General features: G+C 39.0%; 1 protein-coding gene across 1 annotated transcript; it reads right to left on the minus strand.

The window, feature by feature from the left end:
- Positions 1 to 17679: 17679 nt before the first annotated feature.
- LOC118666814 (serine/threonine-protein phosphatase PP1-gamma catalytic subunit A-like) lies at positions 17680 to 18645 on the minus strand. The gene has a single exon (XM_036329128.1). The coding sequence runs from the start codon at positions 18643 to 18645 to the stop codon at positions 17680 to 17682; it is 966 nt and encodes a 321-aa protein (XP_036185021.1).
- Positions 18646 to 20299: the final 1654 nt, after the last annotated feature.

The following is a 20299-nucleotide window of genomic DNA, read 5'->3' on the forward strand; positions in this document are numbered from 1 at the left end:
CCTTTGGTTGATCTCTTCCCTTTACCCCCACCCTCCCCTACTTTCCCTCTGGGGATTAATAGTCTGATCGCTGTTTCTCTGTCTTTGGATCTGTCCCTGTTCATCAGTCTATGTTGTTCTCTATAGTCCATAAATGAGTGAGATCATGTGGTATTTATCTTTCTCTGACTGGCTTATTTCACTTAGCATAATGCTCTCCAGTTCCATCCATGCTGTTACAAAAGGCAAGAGTTCCTTCATTTTACCACAGTGTAGTATTCCATTGTGTAGATGGACCACAGTTTTCTAATCCATTCATCTGCTGATGGGCACTTAGGCTGTTTCCAAATCTTAGCTATGGTGAATTGTGCTGCTATGAACATAGGAGTGCATATATCCTTTCTGATTGGTGTTTCTGGCTTCTTGGGATATATTCCTAGAAGTGGGATCACCGGGTCAAATGGGAGTTCCCTTTTTAGTTTTTTGAGGAAGCTCCATACTGTCCTCCACAGTGGCTGCACCAGTCTGCATTCCCACCAGCAGTGCAGAAGGGTTCCTTTTTCTCCACATCCTCTCCAACACTTGTTGTTTGTTGATATGTTGATGATAGCCATTCTGACAGGTGTGAGGTGATACCGCATTGTTGTTTTGATTTGCATCTCTCGTATAATTAGTGACTTTGAGCATGTTTTCATATGTCTTTCGGCCTTCTGTATGTCCTCTTTCGAAAAGTGTCTATCTTGGTCCGTGGCCCATTTTTTGATTGGATTGTTTATCTTCCTATTGTTAAGTTTCATGAGTTCCCTATAAATGTTCGAGATTAAATCCTTGTCGGTGATATCATTGGCAAATATGTTCTCCCATGCAGTGGGTCTTCTTGTTGTTTTGTTGATGGTTTCCTTTGCTTTTAATTTTGATGTAGTCCCATTTGTTTATTTTATCTTTAGTTTCCATTGCCCTAGGAGCATTATCAGAGAAGAAATTCCTTCGGCGTATGTTTGTGATTTTGCTGCCTGTGGATTCCTCTAGTATTTTTATGGTTTCCCGTCTTACGGTTAAGTCTTTTATCCATTTTGAGTTTATTTTTGTGTATGGTGTGAGTTGGTGGTCTAGTTTCATCTTTTTGCATGTATCTGTCCAATTTTCCCAATACCATTTATTGAAGAGACTGTCTTGACTCCATTTTATGCTCTTGCCTCCTTTGTCAAATATTAATTGGGCATAGTAGTTTGGGTTGATTTCTGAAATCTCTGTTCTATTCCATTAATCTATATGTCTGTTCTTGTGCCAGTACCAAGCTGTTTTAAGTACAGTGGCTTTGTAATACAGTTTGATATCTGGTATTGAGATCCTAACTACTTTGTTCTTCTTTCTCAGGATTGCTGCAGCTATTCGGGGTCTTTTTTTATTCCAGATGAATTTTTGGAACGTTTGTTCTAGATCTGTGAAATATGCCGTTGGTAATTTAATGGGGATTGCATTGAATCTATAGATTGCTTTGGGCAGTATGGACATTTTGATCAGACTGACTTTTGAATTCGCCATTTATGGGCTATTTTGTGATAGTCTTTATCAAGCATTTTCGGAATTAGTCAATGCTGTGCAAATAAAATTTGTTTAAACTGAGCTCAGAAAAGAATTTCTATGGACATGGTATGGGTTAAAGAGGTTAAAGAGATCATAGTTCCAATAATCTAGGAGAAGTGCTAAAACATTTCATTTTGGATTTTGTAATATAAAAATATCACTCAAATGCAGCCTTTTAATGAATATATTAGTTTAGAGCCTGGCTGTCTGCTGCTTTTGCCAATGGGGTTGCCTCTTTTTTAAAAAAATGGGTTGAATGTAATGGGTGAGTTCAGCAGAGTTATCAGTGCAACAAAATGATCTAAACTAAGATTTAAAAATGTTCCCTGGTTGTAGTGATCATTTCTGAGGGGAAAATTTTTTAAGGGATATGGATAGAGAACTGTTTGTTGCCCGGCTAGTTTAGAGTATCTAACACTTTTATTTTCTTTACAGAAATAGGTATGAAGTTCATTGGCAAGCTACCCCTCCCCTAATCTAGGAAACACCTCCCCTCCCCTACTTGCAGAGAAGAGCTATAAGGATATTACCAAAGAATGGCCAGTTAGTTTGAACATTTTGATTGGCTTAGAGATGGTTGTATCACCCAAGCATGGCCAATGAGAACTCTGCCAAAAAGATTTACTGAAATTTTCTTAAAAAATTACTACCCCACCCGTTAGTTGCTAGTGATTGTTGTTAGTTGCTAGTGATTGTACAAATTGGAGCTGGTGGGAGCTCTTGTTGCCATCACATGTCACACAGAGAGGTCTCTGCCTAAGGACAAAACAGAATGAGGAAAGCAGAACCAAGAGGAAGAGGGAACTTCCTAAGGCAGCGGTTCTCAACCTGTGGGTCACGACCCCTTTGGGGGTTGAACGACCCTTTCACAGGGGTTACCTAAATACATCCTGCATATCAGATATTTACATTACAATTCATAACAGTAGCAAAATTACAGTTATGAAGTAGCAACGAAAATAATTTTATGGTTGCGGGTCACCACAACATGAGGAACTGTATTAAAGGGTCGTGGCATTAGGAAGGTTGAGAACCACTGTGACCTAAGGGCATTTTTGAAGCCCCGGATCTAATTGTCTGAAGTCAGTCACCTCTTAGACTTCTCTGGAATGTAATCCATGAAGTTACCTTTTAATTTTAACTAGTTTTGGTTGAGTCACTTTCACTGACAACTAAAAGTGTACCAACCAAACCACTGACTATCTAAAGTTTTTTTTTGTTTTTGTGTGTTGTTGTTTTTTTTTAATATAATGTCACCAAATTAAAATATTCATTTTAGGAGGGCAAGGAAGAAACTTTCCTATATTGTTCACCATTTTACCTTTATCATACATTACAGCCACTGTCACAGAGATGCGCTTTGTAAATATTCATGGAATGAATAAATGATTAATTAGTTCAATTCAATTTAATAATTTAGTTCAAGTTGCTGGGTAAGTTTTGTGCAAGGCCTTATCTTTGGAGATAATAATGTAATAAAAGAAATAAGAGAGGCAGAGACTTTGTCCTCCAGTTTCTGACTTTGTGCAGGCATCGAGGTATAACAATAATTCAAGGCAGGGTAGGGAAGGGGCTACCAGGAGGAAAGTTGTAGGTCAAGTCATCAAGGGCCCTAGAGCTAGACTACTGGATCTGAGTCAGTGCTCCACACTTGTTCACTCAGTGACTTTCGGGACATAATTTACACTCAGTTTACTTAACTCTAAAATGGGGTGATGTTTGTATGTTCTTTATAGATTTGTCATGAGGATACATCCAGATTTTCTAATTAAAATGATTGAAATGCCTAAGATATATTAATTGCTCAGTAACTTTTAGCTATTTTTATTTAAGCAAGCAGAGATAGTGGAACATGGTTTAAATATTGAAGAAGATAGAATTGGAAGTCACCCTTGGAAGCTAAATATTTATTATATTGCACGTCAGTATCAGCTATCAACAAAACCCCACATATACAGTTTAAAATGCAAAATGATCCAGAAACATACATCTCACTTCAGTGTTAAATGGGTTAGATTTATATAATGACAAATTTATTTTAGAGGAGATAAGACATAAATCCTTTGTAAATAGAAGAAAGTCCTTGTATATTACATTTTTTTTTTATTGCTTAAAGTAATACAAAGGGTATTACATATGTGTCCATTTTCCCCCCCCGCCCTAGACAGTCCCCTAGCTTCCCCTATCCCCCAGTGTCTTGTGTCCATTGGTTATGCTTATATGCATGCAGCTTATATATTACATTTTTAAGAAATTTAATAGGAAACAGTTTGGCATTTTAAACTTGGAGTAATAATGACAATGTTGGATTTTTGCTAGACATTCTGCAGAAGAAAGTAGATTTTCTAAAATAAGGATGTATAATTACTGCTATATGGTAGATATGTAGCAGATTAAGTTTTATATATCTAAATGGAGATGGACTTCTGGATTCATTAATATACATTGTTTAAAGCTCATGAAATTTGATGAAATTTTGTAGTCTCATTCAGGAATAAATGTCCCATGTCTTGGAATGACTTTTATAATTACACTTTCTTTTTTACTTTAAGCTACAACTGATGTTAAATTAGTAGCTTCCCGTGGGTCTTTGGGTTCAAAGGAAAATGGATTCCCTCGAATGGAAAAAAGTAGCTTCAAATATGCCTACGACTGCTATGTATTTCAGGAACATAGGGAGGGGGCACCTTTCTCCTTGATTCAGGGTTCTATAGAGAGAGCGAAACAGCCTGGTGTAGTAGAGGAAAGAATATAGGCTTTGGGAATCTTAAGAAAAATAGATTAAATCTGTGTGGCCTTGGGCAAAATAACCTTGTTCAGTCCTGAGTTCCCTATGAGTAGAAAGAAGACAACAACATTAATTTCATAGTGTTTGTGTGAAGATTAAAGACAGAATTTACAGGTGACATTCACGTTTTTGGCATATGGTAGGTGATCAATGTATGGCAGCTATTTTATTATAAATAAATATTAAAAGGAATTTTAGAAACAGGCAGTTTCATGGAATAAGGGCGCGGGGGGGGGGTGTCCTTAGGAGAGGAATGCATACAGGAAGGGAAGGAGATAGCTCCCAGAAGCCAGAGTTTTTCTACCAGTAATGACACCATTTGTTAATGTGATCAGCCAAGAATCACAACTAAATATTTTATTCACAAAATAAACAGAAAAGGCAGATTGACTACTGAAATGTAAAATATGGTTACTACCCCTCAGTTGATGGTGTAAATTGAAGACAGATTGAAGCTACATGTTGATAACAGTGGCAATCTCTTATACTGAGATGCTGCTTTAAAAGAACCTCTTTCAAAGAGAAAAAATAAAAGGCCACCCCGGATTACTGTGCTTTTTATTGATTATGAAAAACTATTGTTTCAATGAGTACCCAATAGGTTAAAATGATAGTACAGTTAGAGCAAAATGATTGCCATTAGAGGTATGTTCAATATATAACTAAACAGAAATCCCCTTTCATTTTCTTATTACCAAGGCTATTTACATATTTTCTTTCATATTGGTGCAGCTAATAAGTATTCAAGATTCATGTGTTTTAATCTCCCCTTTTAACAAAGCAGTTATTTCCTGGAAGTACAGTTATCACTTGTGGCAGGATGACATAGTCATAATTTTATTAGCTTGTCCATAGGTTTTTTGGTGAAATAGATTTGCCAACAACAGGATAAAATCTTTTTACCCATTTTCTGGACAGAAAGTTCAGCCAGTCCTTTGTGTTTTTGTGTTCTAGTCCTCCTTACCCCACGGGAACTTTACACCAGCCTTTTTATGTGGAAGTTCCCTAAGAGGTTGGGCAAAGCCCCAACATTGAATTGATAGACTAATCAAAGTCCATAGAGGCAATTTTGACAGCAAGGAATTGAGCCAGTATCAGTACTGGCCATCGCTGAATGAATGATGTTTACAGGGACAATGACTGCTTTTACTAATGGCCACGAGTATTTCCTGGTTGAGAACTTTCCCTATTTTTCTTGGACTTTGTAAGTTCTGATGTCTTGGCACAATATAAAATTAATTAGTGAGTGAGAAGTGAGTGAGAAGACAGAGATAGATAGAGATAGAGATAGAGATAGAGATAGAGATAGAGATAGAGATGAGAGAGAGAGAGAGAGAGAGAGAGAGAGAGAGAGGTGGAGGGGAGTGAAATGTAGTAGTGAAACAAACAAAAAAACTTGTTGATGTTGTTCTTTCACCAAATTTGGCCAATGGAGACTGGGAACTAAATATACTTTGTTTTAAATAATTAAAGAGATAACATATCCTGTACTTTGTGTTGTTTGGCACAGTTTTTAATTGCCACATACCTTTGGAAATGTATAATTGGTACAAATGAAGCTTAGTATTTGATTATTAGTAAATTACCTCACTTTAGAGACTAAATCTCTAAAATAGTGTTTCTCAACCTTCTGGCCCTTTAAATACAGTTCCTCATGTTGTGACCCAACCATAAAATTATTTTCATTGCTACTTCATAACTGTAATGTTGCTACTGTTATGAATCGTAATGTAAATACCTGATATGCAGGATGGTCTTAGGCGACCCCTGTGAAAGGGTCGTTCAACCGCCAAAGGGGTCGCGACCCACAGGTTGAGAACTGCTGCTCTAAAACATCTATGAAGTCTTCTTAGTTTGCCTAATTCCACAGTGACTTCTTCCTACTCTGAACTTCAATTATTCAACTACTTATACCATTTATTTCATGAATCATTAATAAGCTGCTTTGTGACAGTTTTTTGTTTGGTTGTCTCATTATTTAACTCATTCTACTAACATATCTAGATTTTTAGATTCTACTCTGATGGGAATTGTCTAAAAAAAGAAGTTGAACAAGTGATTGTATAAATAGTGCTTTAGACTGAGTTGTCTAAAGGCAAGAACTCACAATTCTATTTTATCCACACATTTGCAGCAAGCAGTGCAGTACAGGCACTTAAGAGCTCTTGCTTGTTGAAGGACCGCATGAATAGATGAATGGACTAATACAGCATGAGGCACAAACGCATATACCCAATGGAAGATTTTATTCATTAATATCTCATGAAGGATTAGTCTATTACACTCAGAAATGAATTTCTAATCCAGCACAACATGGGTTTTACTAATATATTGAGGTAACCAACCTGAAGAATGTCAATGGTAGAGGAAATTTTGATTATATCTCACAAACTATAAAGTCTCTTAATTGTTCAACCAAGTCCCACATTTTGTGTTTATTTATTTTTCTTTTTTTGCTACAAAAAGTGAAGATAGCAATCCCCTCCCTAACACTCTAATTTCTCTCAAACTGTCATTTTTATATATTTTTTAGACCCCTAGTTGCCTCAGATCATGCCACTGTATTTTATCTCATGTGATTCTGAGATCCAGAGGTTCTTTTGATGGAGAAAATGTTAGGAACTTCTTGTAAAGTATTTCCATAGTAGTTAAAATTAAGTCCTTGCCAATTCTTTCATTGAGATACTGGGTCTATGTCTACTCTCCTTGTATCTGGGTGAGCTTGTGAGGGCAGAAACCAAGAAAATAGGTCAGAGTGACACATTGTGACTTCGAAGACCAGATATTAAAAGGCTGTGGTTAGCCCTAGCTGGTTTGGCTCAGTGGATAAACATTTCAGTCCTGAAATGTCCCTGGGTTCAATTCCGGTCAAAGGCACATGCCCAGGTTGTTGGCTGAATCCCCGGGAGGGGGTGGGGTGGGGGGACATGTAGGACTCAGCTGATCAATGATTCCCACTCATTACTGATGTTTCTATCTCTCTTTCCTTTCCTCTCTGAAATCAGTAAAGATATATCTTTAAAAAAGGCTGTGGTTGTTCTGACTAGTTTGTTGGAGGAATGAGCTGTGACATGAGGAGCCTGACTTGCTGAGGCCCCTAAACTGGTGAGGCCATGTGTCGATGTCCTCAGATAATCATCTCACCTGAGACCAGAGTGCCAACTATCCTTTCCAAGGTGCCAAACATGTATGTGAAGAAGCCATCCTGAAAGTGGGCTTCCAGCCCCAGCTGTTCTAGCTCCAGCTGTTTGAGTCACTGCCAGCAGAGGCCCAAAACATCAAAGAGCAGAACAAGCTGTATTCTGATGAATTCATGACCCACAGTCTCTGTGAGCATAATAAAAATGCTTGTTTTATGCCACTAGGCTATGGAGTGATTTTTTTCTTTTAAATATATTTTATTGATTTTTTACAGAGAGAAAGGGAGAGAGATAGAGAGCCAGAAACATCGATGAGAGAGAAACATCGATTAGCTGCCTCCTGCACATCTCCTACTGGGGATGTGCCCACAACCCAGGTACATGCCCTTGACCGGAATCGAACCTGGGACCTTTCAGTCCGCAGGCCGACGCTCTATCCACTGAGCCAAACCGGCTTCGGCAGTGGAGTGATTTTTTTAATGCAAGAAGGGTCACTGGAATAAGTATTTTAAGACCAAATTTTATAGACTGAAGTCTATATATTATTTAAAAAATTATTACCAAATGATTTCTGTATTTTTTCATTTTATAAGCAACATCATTATAAACTAGAGGTCTGGTGCACAAAATTTGTGCACTTCGGGGGGGGGGGTCCCTCAGCCCAGGCTATGCCCTCTCACAGTCCTGTAGCCCCTGGGGAGCAGGCCTAAGCCGTCAGTTAGACATCCTTAGCGCTGCTGTGGAGGTGGGAGAGGCTCCCACCACCACCGCTGTGCTCGCCAGCTGTGAGCCCTGTGGGAGTGCACTGACCACCAGGGGACAGCTCCTGCATTGAACATCTGCCCCCTGGTGGTCAGTGTGTGTCATAGCGACTGGTCATTCCATTGTTCAGTTGATTTGCATATTAGCCTTTTATTATATAGGATTTAATTTAATCTGGAAGTCTCAATTTGCTTTACTTTCTCTACCATTTGAAAGTTTGAAATCACTAAATGATAAATTTAGTGGCTTGTTTCAATGTCGTTTGAGCACATTTGGAAAATATCTCAATGTTGTTTTCAGCTGCCACCTTTTTGGGGGAATAAATGTAAGTGTCCATAGAGTGCTGCTTTTTATTTTTACTGTATTGGAGTAATCACTGTGAAGGCCTCAGCCCAGATTTGCTTGTTCCTAGCTTGAGTCACTTTTCCACCGGACTCATTTCGAGCATCCATCAACATATATAACAAAATAAACATTTTATATGGTCAAAAAATTAGGAAATATTGTATACTATATGCTCTTAGAGTCATAGTGAACATTAGCATACAGAATAATCAGAGAGGTCATAAGATAAGAAAATCTCTGACTCTATTTAACCCAGTTCATTAGCCTCAGAACACCATATGGAACACATCTTTAAATAGTCAGTGCTTTACATTCCCGGTTTAAAAACTATGGATTGATCTAGATGGAGTAGTAATTAGATATTCAAAGGCTTGCTTCATTTTTCCCCCCTTCATTTTTATACAAAATCTTCAAGTTTATGAAATATTCAAAAACACAATGATCTTTAGAACTCTAAAGAATAAATGAATGGTAAATGTGAAGAGAAGTTGTAGCAGGTAGGACCAGAAAGGAAGGCACTGACTAACCCCAATTGAAAGCGACTGTAAATAATCTAGGCCTGCTATTGTTAATCAGCACTCTTTTCCCTACCTCTATTCTTTCCTCTTACTTGGTTCCAAATAGTTTTCTTCAGAATTTTCAGGAGAAGCACAAAAAGTGTTGTTTGAAATAGGCATATTTCACATTACAATTATTTAAATTTTCTTTTAGTTGTATCATTTACTTCTTTAGATATTTCAAATAATATCAGATGAGGGTATGAGCAGGAATATAAAATAGCTGAGAGCTCAAGGTCTGGGTAGAATAGAAAACGACAGCTTTGGACACCTTGGAATCCCAGACTAGTTAGGGAATGATATGTTCTGGTCAAACATGTTTCCAGTTCCTTCATTTTTGTCATTGAAACTGATATTATAGCATAGGTGTGAGGGTTGAATATTAGAACTCTCTGGATTGATTTTTCAAGTGGTGGATACATTTTAGAAAAGCAGCACTTTAACAACTACAAATCTTTAATAGAGTTGCTTGACCATCAGCTGACATGTCAACACACCTTGAAAGAGGCTTCATCAAAAGCAAAGGCAAAGTTCTGTCAGGTGATGTTAGCAAAGCAAAATAAGCACAAAGGGAGAAGGAAATAGTTCTTCTAAATACCCCAGTGTTATAAAATAGAATCTTATAGAAGTCCTTGAGAAAGTCTTTCAGGTATGAAGTCCAGATGAAAATATAAGAGATTGAAAAGAAAATATAGTAAGTGAAAGCAATTCTCAAAAGATTTAAAGAGAGAGTGATAAAATGTCAAAGTTAATCTTCATTTAATAATGAGGAGAAAACCCCAAAACTCTAGACTTACTTTAAGTTGAATGAACTGTGGATACTATAGGGCAAAAGCAAAGATAAGAAAGATATACTTCACAGGCTTGGGGAAATAAAAGATATATTCTAATTCTAACTCAAATTAGGCCAGAAACTGCTTTAGATAATTTCTGACAAAAAGGCTTCTTCTATGGTCAAAGGAGTTCAGGGAAGTTGCATCAATAACTGAGATGATTGTACTCCCAAGATTTCTGAGGCTTTAATATACTAATGTGAATTGTGAATCACTCTGATATGCATCTATTACACAGTGTTTCCAGCATTCACTAGACTACAGATGTTTTTCTAAGAGACAGTCTCTTTGGGGACTTGGGTTCCCAGGGGGCAGACTTTGGGAAACAATGTTTTAGCCATTGAGTTTGACAAAGATCTTATTGACCTTATCATGAGGCTAGCCAACATGTCTGTAGGCACTTTGTGGTTCCTGCTGTCTGTCCTTGTAGCTCTGCTGGTCACATCTAGTTTAGCCCTGGGCCTTTTCCTGGATCAAATTACTGACTTAATTTCCCCACTTGATGAGATTGGGATCATTACCTTTGGTAGAGGAGAGAAGTGTGGGATAAAGAAAGGTGAGCAGACTCTCTCAAGGTCACACATATATATGCTAGTATGTTAGGTTTTGAAATGTATACTTCTTTTCTTCAATCTGTTGAGTGTTGCTTTCCAGTTTTAAGAAAAATAAGATCTGATTTTGGTTAATAAGTGAGTCTGACTTGGACTGAGCCCCTCTTCTCTGAATGGGTTTGATTTGAATTTTAAGAAAAAGGTCTGAAGATTTTGATGAAAGGCTGTATATATTTCTAAAATAGGGTCCACTTATTGGATACGAGGGCTCTTGCAAATAATAACAGAGGAAGCAAGGAAAATTGATTTCCTGTTTTGAATAAAATAAAGAAGACTTAAAAGCAAGAGTATATTTTCCTCATTGAATATTCATGAAAAGTTGAAGGCTAAAAATGAATACATTTTGAAGGGTTTTAGGGATATTTGGTTTGAGATGCAGACTAATGTAACATATAGTTGCAAATGTAAATGTGGACGTTGGCAGGAAGGACTAGCTGTAGAGGGACTGACTGGTTGTTGTCATAAAAAGGAAATTGAAGGTGAGGAAACAGCTATAGTTACAGGACCAGTTCTCAGATGAGATCTCCCTGCTCTCTTCTCTCTGCCTCTCTCTCACTTCTCTGTACCCTTTCTATGCATTTCCTGCTTTTATTGTCCTGTATATAGTTATCTTTTTGCATCAGTTATCTACCTCTGGGACACCAATGGAATTACCTACTGCCATTGTCCATGTGTATAGAGCTAGTCATTTGCTGACAGGTATCTTCTTTGCCCAAGGCCTCACTTACTGTGATCTTGGTAGCAGAGGTTTGTTTATTTATTTGATTGCTTATTTTTCTAAGTCATGTCATTATCTTACTCACATGCTTTCCTCCGTTCACTGTTTTAATTTATCTAGTTGTCTCTTTGCATGTGGACAAGGCCTGTGAAGCTACTGAATGTCAATTGATGTATCTGAAAACTGGCTGGTTTCCAAAACAAATGTACATCATACATACCTAATTTATGGAAATTGTACATTGAGAATTATTGACAAATGTCCTGATACCAAGTTTTAAGGAGGGCACAAAAGGGACAAAGAGAAAGTTGGTTTTTCTAAAATTAATCTTTGTGTGAAAAGAATGCAAGAGCTTCTGGAAGCACCCCCTCCTGCATTGGGTTATTTACCTTTTCTGTTCATGTTCTAGTAGAGTGGGTTCTTCCCCTGGAGAACTCGAGCTATATATTATCTTCTAAACACACAAAAGGTTAGCTCATCACTTCCTGCTCTTGTATATCTAGGAGCAGATATTTCCCCGTCCCCCTGTGCTGATTTCTGGTAGTTATGTAGATCGTGGTGAGTGAATGAAATGTCTTGTGTGAAATTTCACATCTCCCCAGGAATGGGTGAACATCACCTTAGACAAATGTGAATATGGTTAGAAACAGTATGAACCTTCCCTCCCTAGCATAAAACTCTGAAACCTTTAAGGAAAAATTCCAGTTACTCAGAAATTGAATTACCTGGCGGATTCTGTTCAGAGTACCACTCACTTTTTTTTCTCTTCTTATTTGATTACTTGTTTATATTTTTCCTCCATCTACTCTGGGTATACACAGGAAGCTAAGACATGTTTACCGTTGTATTCTCGGTGTCTAAAAGATTGTTAGGCACACAATAGGTTTTCAATAAATATTTTTAAATGAATGTCTGAGTGGGTTAGTAAATAAATACATATCATTTGAAGGGAAAGAAACTGAGTCATTTGAGGGTAAATGATTTACCAAAGGTCCTATAACAAGTTCAGAGCAGGACTTGACTCCTGTCTCTCACACTTAAACCAGTACAGTGTGCCTGTATGTTTTCCATTTGATCTATTGTAACTGTGCATGCTTACACACATAAAAATTTGGAATTTCAGGCTGATTATATGCTGGGCCTAAGATAAATTGTGTCTCATGTTGAATCCTGTTTTATATTGTTTTTTAATTCATTGACATTGCAATTTTTGAATGGTCTCAGATTTTTCCTCACACCTTGGTGCATCAAATGTACCTTCACAATATGAAAGTTGAACTTACCTTCCATGACATAGTCTATCATCCATTCTTTTATTGGATGATATTATACAGAATTATAAGTCTGATTTAAGAAATATTCTTATGTTATCCATGAATTATTATTAGTTCTAGCTCTATAAAATATGAAATTTATTTTTGTGTTAACATTTTGCTCAGTTATGTTTTTATTTTAAATGGGTTAATTTTATGTTTTTCTCTTATACTTTAGTACCAAAACATAGTTGATTTTAATGAACTAAATTAACTACTTACATTAATTCCCTCCTTCTCTCCCTCTCTCCCTCTCTCCCTCTCTCCCTCTCTTCCTTCTTCCCTTTCCTTCCTTCCTTCCTTCCTTCTTCCCTTCATTCCTTCCTTCTTTCCTTCCCCTCTTCCTTTCTACATGACTCAGCAGTTCTTTACTTTTTGGAGTGCTGCCAATGCCCTATTCTTAACCTGTGTGATGATTGTATAATAACTATGTTCTGTTCACTGTTCTGCATACATATTACATAAAATATAAACAAAAAGTAAAAGTAAAGTAACATATAGTTTTAGTCTACATATATTATAATTTGTTAAAAAATATATTTGTTGTACACATCTCTTTGCCACTGCACGTTTGGTGACCTCATGTCAATGGCCATGGTGGGACAGTATTTACATCTCAGATATTGGCAAAAACTATGGGTCAGGGCTGCTTTTCCTCAGAGCCTGGGTTGTTAAAACATTTTAGCACATCTCTCATTATCGGATAATGTGTGGAAGGGTGAGGGGATTCCTTACCCATTCAGCCATCCTTTGCTAATATAAAGCTCAAAGATTTCATTTAGTCCATTATGATTAAGGAGATCACTGCTATGGAAGGAGTAAGAAACCCGTAGAATCTGTATTGTGAAAGGGAAACAGAAGGATTTGTAGTTGTTATCAGAGGCAGTTAGTGCAATCATGACTTTGTTCCAGCTGGTGATTGAATGAATAAAGGTGTAAGATCTACATCCTTGAAAATGGAAGAGTGATAAAGGCTAAAGAGTGACAGGCAGGATTTCAGCCACAGTGGGTTAGAGATGAAAACAGGGTTCCGTTCCTAAGAAGAAACTGGAAGTCTAGGCAGGGACATTGTGCAGATGATTAGTCAGGAATGGGGCACTGCCTGTTGGGGCACTGCAAGTGGTCTTAGGAAGACCACTACTTTAACACCCATTGCTTTAGTTGTCCCTCTTCAGTTTTTATGTGATCCTTAGAGCAATGCTTCTGAGGTTGGAGAGCGCATCAGCATCGCCAGAGGACTTGTTAACAAAGAGATTGCTGGGTTCCTCCGGGAGTATTTTATTTAGCAGGTCTGGGGAAAGACCTGAAAGTATGTGTGTCTAACAAGATTTCAGGAGACACTGCTACTGCAGGTCCAGAAATCTCACTTTGAGAACCACTGATGGAAAGGGAAATCAAAGACCAGGCAGGGATGGTGGATTCTGAGAACTGATGGTAATGTCAGCCTCCCTAACCTGGTGCTGAGCAGTCAACCATAGTCCGAAAGGTATCCCCCTCAAAAGCCCTGCAGTCAGCCAGACCCTTACTCTTTGGAAGGCAGTTTAACTTGCTTGATGGTTTCATTCCTCCTTCGTTCTAAGGTGGTTTATTCCTACCAATGGAATATACTTCTCAAAAGAGTTCTGATGAATCAGTTTTCTCATTACATTTTTAGTAATAATTATGATACTTACAGTATTTTATTGTCTCTGATTGCTCAGAGTTTTGTCTCCCTCAGTCCTGCTCAGAGTTTAATCCATGATGATGAGGCAGTAAGCCTTAGTGATGATTTAAGATTCCAGCTCTCATTCCTAGCCTGGTGGATACCAGACATTTGGGAATAAGACTAATTCTAGGCTCTGCTAATTAGGGAGTTGAGCTGATGACACATCTGCCTCTTCAAAGATTGTGTGTGTGTGTGTGTGTGTGTGTGTGTGTGTGAGAGAGAGAGAGAGAGAGAGAGAGAGAGAGAGAGAGAGAGAGAGAGAGAGAGAGAGAGGAAGCTGGGATGAGAAAAGAGATATGGGAGTATGGTACAGGTAGAAGAAAATATCAGAAACTGTACATTGTACATGGTAAGAATTAAAAAAATAGGGGATACTGCAATTGTAATATTTGTCCTCTATTATAAGGTCACTATCATCTAATCATTAATAATAATGTGTTAACATCTTCTATGCACATATTATACTGGTACAACTTGCTAATTATGCATATTTGAAAAATCTGTTCATCAAAAGAAATCTTATAAGGACCTCTGCAAGTCTCACTCAATGAAGGAAAGCGGCTTTGGTTGAACTTGAAAGCCTTTGTTTGGATAAAAATATTATGAGACAGGAAACTACATTTCTTTTGAAATTTTCTAATATGCTTAATTTTCATTAATTTAGATAGGCTTTACCAATTAGTCCAAATTGTGGAAGTTTTTCTCTCTTCACTAATCCTTTGGTCTTCCAGGCTGTAATAGGAGATAATAATTAGAAGTTTAGTGGGTAACTGTGCATAGTATGAAGAGTAAAGGTTAGGAAGCTGTTTGCATCACACTCTGGAACATGCCTAGCTTTCATTTGCTAGCTCCTGGCTTTCCAGTTTATTATTATACTAGAGGCCCGGTACATGAAATTCATGCATGGGTAGAGTCCCTAGGCCTGGCCAGCGATCAGGGCTGATTGGGGCCTTCTGGCTTCCGGCCAGGGCCTTCCTTCCAGCTGCTGGCCAGGGCCTTCCTTCATTCCATGCCACCCCCTGGTAATCAATGCATATCATAGTTAGCGATCAAACTCCCAGTCTTCTGGTTGAATTCCCGAGGGGACACTTTGCATATTAGCCTTTTATATATATATATAGATAAGTAAATTTGTACTCCATTAGTTGTTCTCTACCCTAACCATACACTGAGGCACCTTTGAGAATAGTGATTTCTCAGTTTCACCCCTAGATTTTCTAGTTTAATTGGTCTAGGATGGGATTAAGAATTGGAAATTTTTTAAAAAGCTACCTAGATGATTTTAATGTGCAGCCAGGTTGAGGGCCATTGCACTAGAGAAAAGCAAAAAATCATGATAACTTAGAATAACTGAACAAATACCTCTTGACAAGTTTTCAAAATCAGAGGCCAAATCTGATGATTATAGTGATTTTCAGTTTACTTCAGTTCTTTTACATCTTGTGACATGGGTGAAGGAGATGATGATATACTAATTTGATGGAAGAAAATGCTGAGACTATATTAATTCTGTAAATTTCATTTGCTACTTAAGTCAGTCATTTTCAGAAGATTTGTGCTGGGTTATATGTTGTTGAACACTGGACAGGAAATTGTTAGTTTCCTAGCATGGAGATGGTGTATTGGATTTTGTAGCATGAGCACAATTGTGTGTGTGTGCACCCGTGCATGTGTGTGTGTGTGTGTGTGTGAGAGAGAGAGAGAATGTGTGTGTGTGTGTGTGTGTGTGTGTATGCGTGTGTGTGTGTGTGTGTGTGAGAGAGAGAGAGAGAGAGAGAGAGAGAGAGAGAGAGAGAGGGAGAAAGAGATAAAGAGAGATTGAGAGAGGAAACTGGGATGAGAAAAGAGATATGGGAGTATGGTACAGGTAGAAGAAAATATCAGAAACTGTACATTGTACTTGGTAAGAACTAGAAATTAGGGCTACTGCAAATGTAATATTTGTCCTTTATTATAAGGTACTCTATCATCTAATACATATGCATCTAATATTTGTCCTCTATAATCTAATACTTATGCATTTTTAATTCAGTTCTTTTCTTTTCATACACAAATTTGACCCTAGCTCAGCTTTCATGCCATTTTGTTTTGTTTTGTTTTGTTTCCAGAGCAATTTATTCATTACCATCTAGTCAAAATGCCATCAATAGTTCTCCTGTGTATTGTGCTGATAAATTGACACTGAGAGGATTTAACAAGTTCGTCATTTAATACTTCTGAATTCAGTTTCATCACATGGTATTGTACACGGTTGTCTGTTGAAACAGATTTCTTTTGAACAAATCTTGGTTTAAAAAAGTCATAGATAATGTAAGTTCTGTATAAACTGGTGGATAGGTAAGTTAGTTCTTTTGTTTTGACTTCACAGCAGAATAAAGACTGTAGGCCAAAGAAAGCATAATCGCTCAGTCGTATAGAAGTATTGTTTCTATAATCTGGAGCTTTATGAATGGACAGGTTCAGTTCAGGCCTGATGAAGCTGTAAAAAGATTACTTAATGAATAAACTGCATGGAAAATGTGCAAAATGTTATTAACTGTAATCATTAATAGCTTAAACAGCACTATGTTACTAATTGCTATTCAAACTCAAACACCTGGTTTTGAATCCTCAAGAAGGTGGCATGGGCACACAACCACACCTCCTTGTACTTGGGGGTGTGTCAATACATATTTCAACAGACACTTTGGCTTTAGGAAAGTCACAAATATTTTAAAAATGGCTTTAATTGTCATTTTAAGTATATGGCAGAGGAAAGTGTGCTTTAATTAAACATGCATTAGACCAGCAACGCTGGCAAGGTTGAAAGTTACTCCTACTGTTGATAGCTATAAAACTAGTTTGTGCCTGACAAGACAATGAGAGAAATAAGCAATCCCTTTGAAACGAAGTCTTTAAAAAATGTTCACAGTGATTTGTATCAATAATATGCATTTTGCGACAATAACATACAGACTGAGCACCCTAGGGCTCTCTTTATATCCTAAAGAAAATGAGCACTTACATCATTTGTGGGTTGTACTGAATTGAAAAAAGAAAGTCAATTGTGCACTAACCCCTTAGACAGGATAAACTGTCTGGGGTGCACAGCTTTAACACCACCATTAAACTTGCTTGCAACAAGGAAGAGAGAATTAAAAAACAAAACTTTTTTTCTTGGGAGTGAAGTCTTTCATTTGCTGTGATAACCAGCAAATGCCATTCATTAACTGAAAAAAATGGAAGGGAGGGTCCCACAAACACACTATTTGAGCAAGCTGACCAACACACATTACAGTTTTAGAAAGGAAGGTTATATACTATATGTTACAAGTCCCAGCTAGGCAGTGTCAAAATTATATCTATTTCTTTGCTTGCTTTGTGATCATACCCCTTGGAGTTGTTGCGGGTCTCATGGCACTCCACTTCTCTGCCGGCTTTAATATCTGAAAAGAGCACATTAATGTTTTGTCCACGCTCATCATGGCACCTGCATTGTCAAACTCTCTACAGTAATTGGGTGCAGAAAACAGAGTGACCAACTGCCTCTTTGCAAAAAATTCATATCCATCTTCAACCACCTGATGGGCTCTACATATAAGACCCAAATTATGCTCCTGCAGAAATGTTGCAACCACCTCGGCACCAAATGTGAAGGACACCCCTCTGTCATTTTCACCCCAGCCTAAGACATCTTTATTGGGGTCAGACCACAGAAGATCACAAAGAAGACCTTGATCTGGCACATCAGTTGGCCGCATAATACATTGAATCTGCTCCATAGATTGAAGATCTGGTGATAAACCTCCATGACAGCAAAATATCTTCTCATCCACGATGGCTGCTATCGGTAAACACTTAAAGCAGTCTGTGAAAGTTTTCCATAGTTTAATGTTGTATCTTCTTTTACACTCATCATAAAATGCGTAAATTCGATCGATGCTGGCACATTCGTGGATTCCTCTGAGAAGGAAAAAATTCTCGGGATATTTGACTTTGTAGGCCAGCAAGAGGCAGATAGTCTCCAGCGACTGCTTCCCCCTGTCCACGTAGTCCCCCAGAAACAGGTAGTTGCTTTCTGGCGGGAAACCACCGAAGTCAAAGAGTCGAAGCAAATCATAGTATTGCCCATTGATATCGCCACATATTTTGAGCGGGGCTTCAAGCTCTAGCAGGATGGGCTGGTGCAGAAAGATCTTCTGAGATGTTAAGCACAGTCCTCTGATTTCATCCTCCTGCAGCTGGACATTCTTACCAAGCTTGGACCCTCTCACTTCCAGCAGCCGTTGGATGATGCTGTCGACGTTGAGGTTGTCTACATCCGCCATCGCCTTCCCACCGCCCCCCGCCCCACCCCCCCGCCCCCAACCCCACGCGAAGTGGCTCGCGCCCGGGAGACTCACACCCCCTTTCCCACGCCGTGAGCACAGAGGCTGCGGCGGCGACAACAGCCCCTAGCGGGTCCCCCCCAACCGCCCCGCGCCCTGCTTCCTCCTCTCTCCACTGGAACCGGGAGAGTCATCCCTTCTGTCGCAGCCTGTGTGAGCTGTAAAGAATTTCAGGCACAGGTTGCTTCTATCACCCTTGTTCGCTTTGACGTATCCATCGCATTCAGGATGTTCACGGTGCGTCCCTCACTTTGGGGCCATTATTAGGCTTAGAGGTGACATTGGCCTTCCCAGAGAGAATTGTCGACACAGGAAGACTGACAACCTGGTCTTCTACTATAAAGTCACCGGCTTGATAGGTGAGACCATGGACCTTGATGTCTTCCTCTTGCCGCCTGCGCCTCCTGAACTCTGAGCGAAGTCATTCGGACTCCAGGGCAAGCTGGGCCACGCGCCCTTTGCCTTTCCCTGCGCGTTTTGTGTCAGCCGGGACCTGAATTAGAAGATGACTGAGCAGGGCCCTGAGCACAGCGCAGGAGCGTTTGCTGGTGGTAGCGCACAGCCACAGTGGTTCCGGGCTGGCTTGTTTGGTCGCCACGGTCCGTGCTTCCCTAGGGCGGCTCACATCTTCAGAGCGAACGTGTCTCAGAGACGGAATTTAAACCCGAGTTCATGATGCCCAGGCTGGTGTCTAGAGACTAGACTAACAGATGTCATGCTGCTACCCAGGTTTTCGCGATTGTAGAATTGGGCTGAGCAGCAAATTAAAACGAGCCTAGCGTACGAAATAGCATGGTTCAGCAGCTGCGAAGACATGGATCGGGAACTTGAGGCTTCTGCCTCTGACGAATAAAAGGAGAGTATCTGTGGTCACGTTCATAGATACGCCACTGAAAGAATGGAAGTGTAGAAAAAATGCAGTGGGATATTTACTCGGGCAGGTTTTCTCCAGATGGTGAAGTGACAGGACGAGGGAGTTCTTCAGAAGCCATAGCTGGGAACATTAGATCTTGCAATGGTAAGAAGCTAAGACCATTTCTCAAGACAGAAATCTTGTGGGTTGTCTTGTGGAAACCACTTTGGTCCATTCACTCTTTCCAGCATGGATGGCTACTTGCAGAAAGAGCAGAGGCTTTGGGTTTAATGTCTATATTCACTGCCAAGCATAACCAGGGACATCATGCATTAAACTTGGCTCGCACTTCAGCCAAACCCGGTATAATGGGGGCTCCGTTCCTTCATGCCTAATCCTATGTCATTGCATTGTATGAGTGCTGACAACAATTTAGATGATTTTTGCTAATCCTCTCATAAAAACACGAAGTTAACAAAAAAATTTTCATCAGAGTGTTTGAAAAGGACAAATCTCCAAAGCATTGCATAGTTAACCCTACCAGTTCAGCAGAGCCAAGGCTCCACCATGTGCTGTTAAATGAGATATAATTTTTACGGGATAACTCCCCGGGATCTGGGGGACTTGTTGGGAGATGCTTATGCTGGTATACAAACTTGTTGTTGGGATGATGCTTCACTCTACTCATGAGACAACTCTCCTTGTGTACTTTCTGGAGGAAAAAGGTTTCCTTTGCACTAA

The sequence above is a fragment of the Myotis myotis genome, unplaced genomic scaffold (genome assembly GCF_014108235.1).
Source record: "Myotis myotis isolate mMyoMyo1 unplaced genomic scaffold, mMyoMyo1.p scaffold_m19_p_12, whole genome shotgun sequence".
Classification (NCBI taxonomy): Eukaryota; Metazoa; Chordata; class Mammalia; order Chiroptera; family Vespertilionidae; genus Myotis; species Myotis myotis.

What these genes read in the sequence shown, in the direction of transcription:
- LOC118666814 (XM_036329128.1), bottom strand. Translation starts at nt 18,645, where the DNA reads ATGGCGGATGTAGACAACCTCAACGTCGACAGCATCATCCAACGGCTG.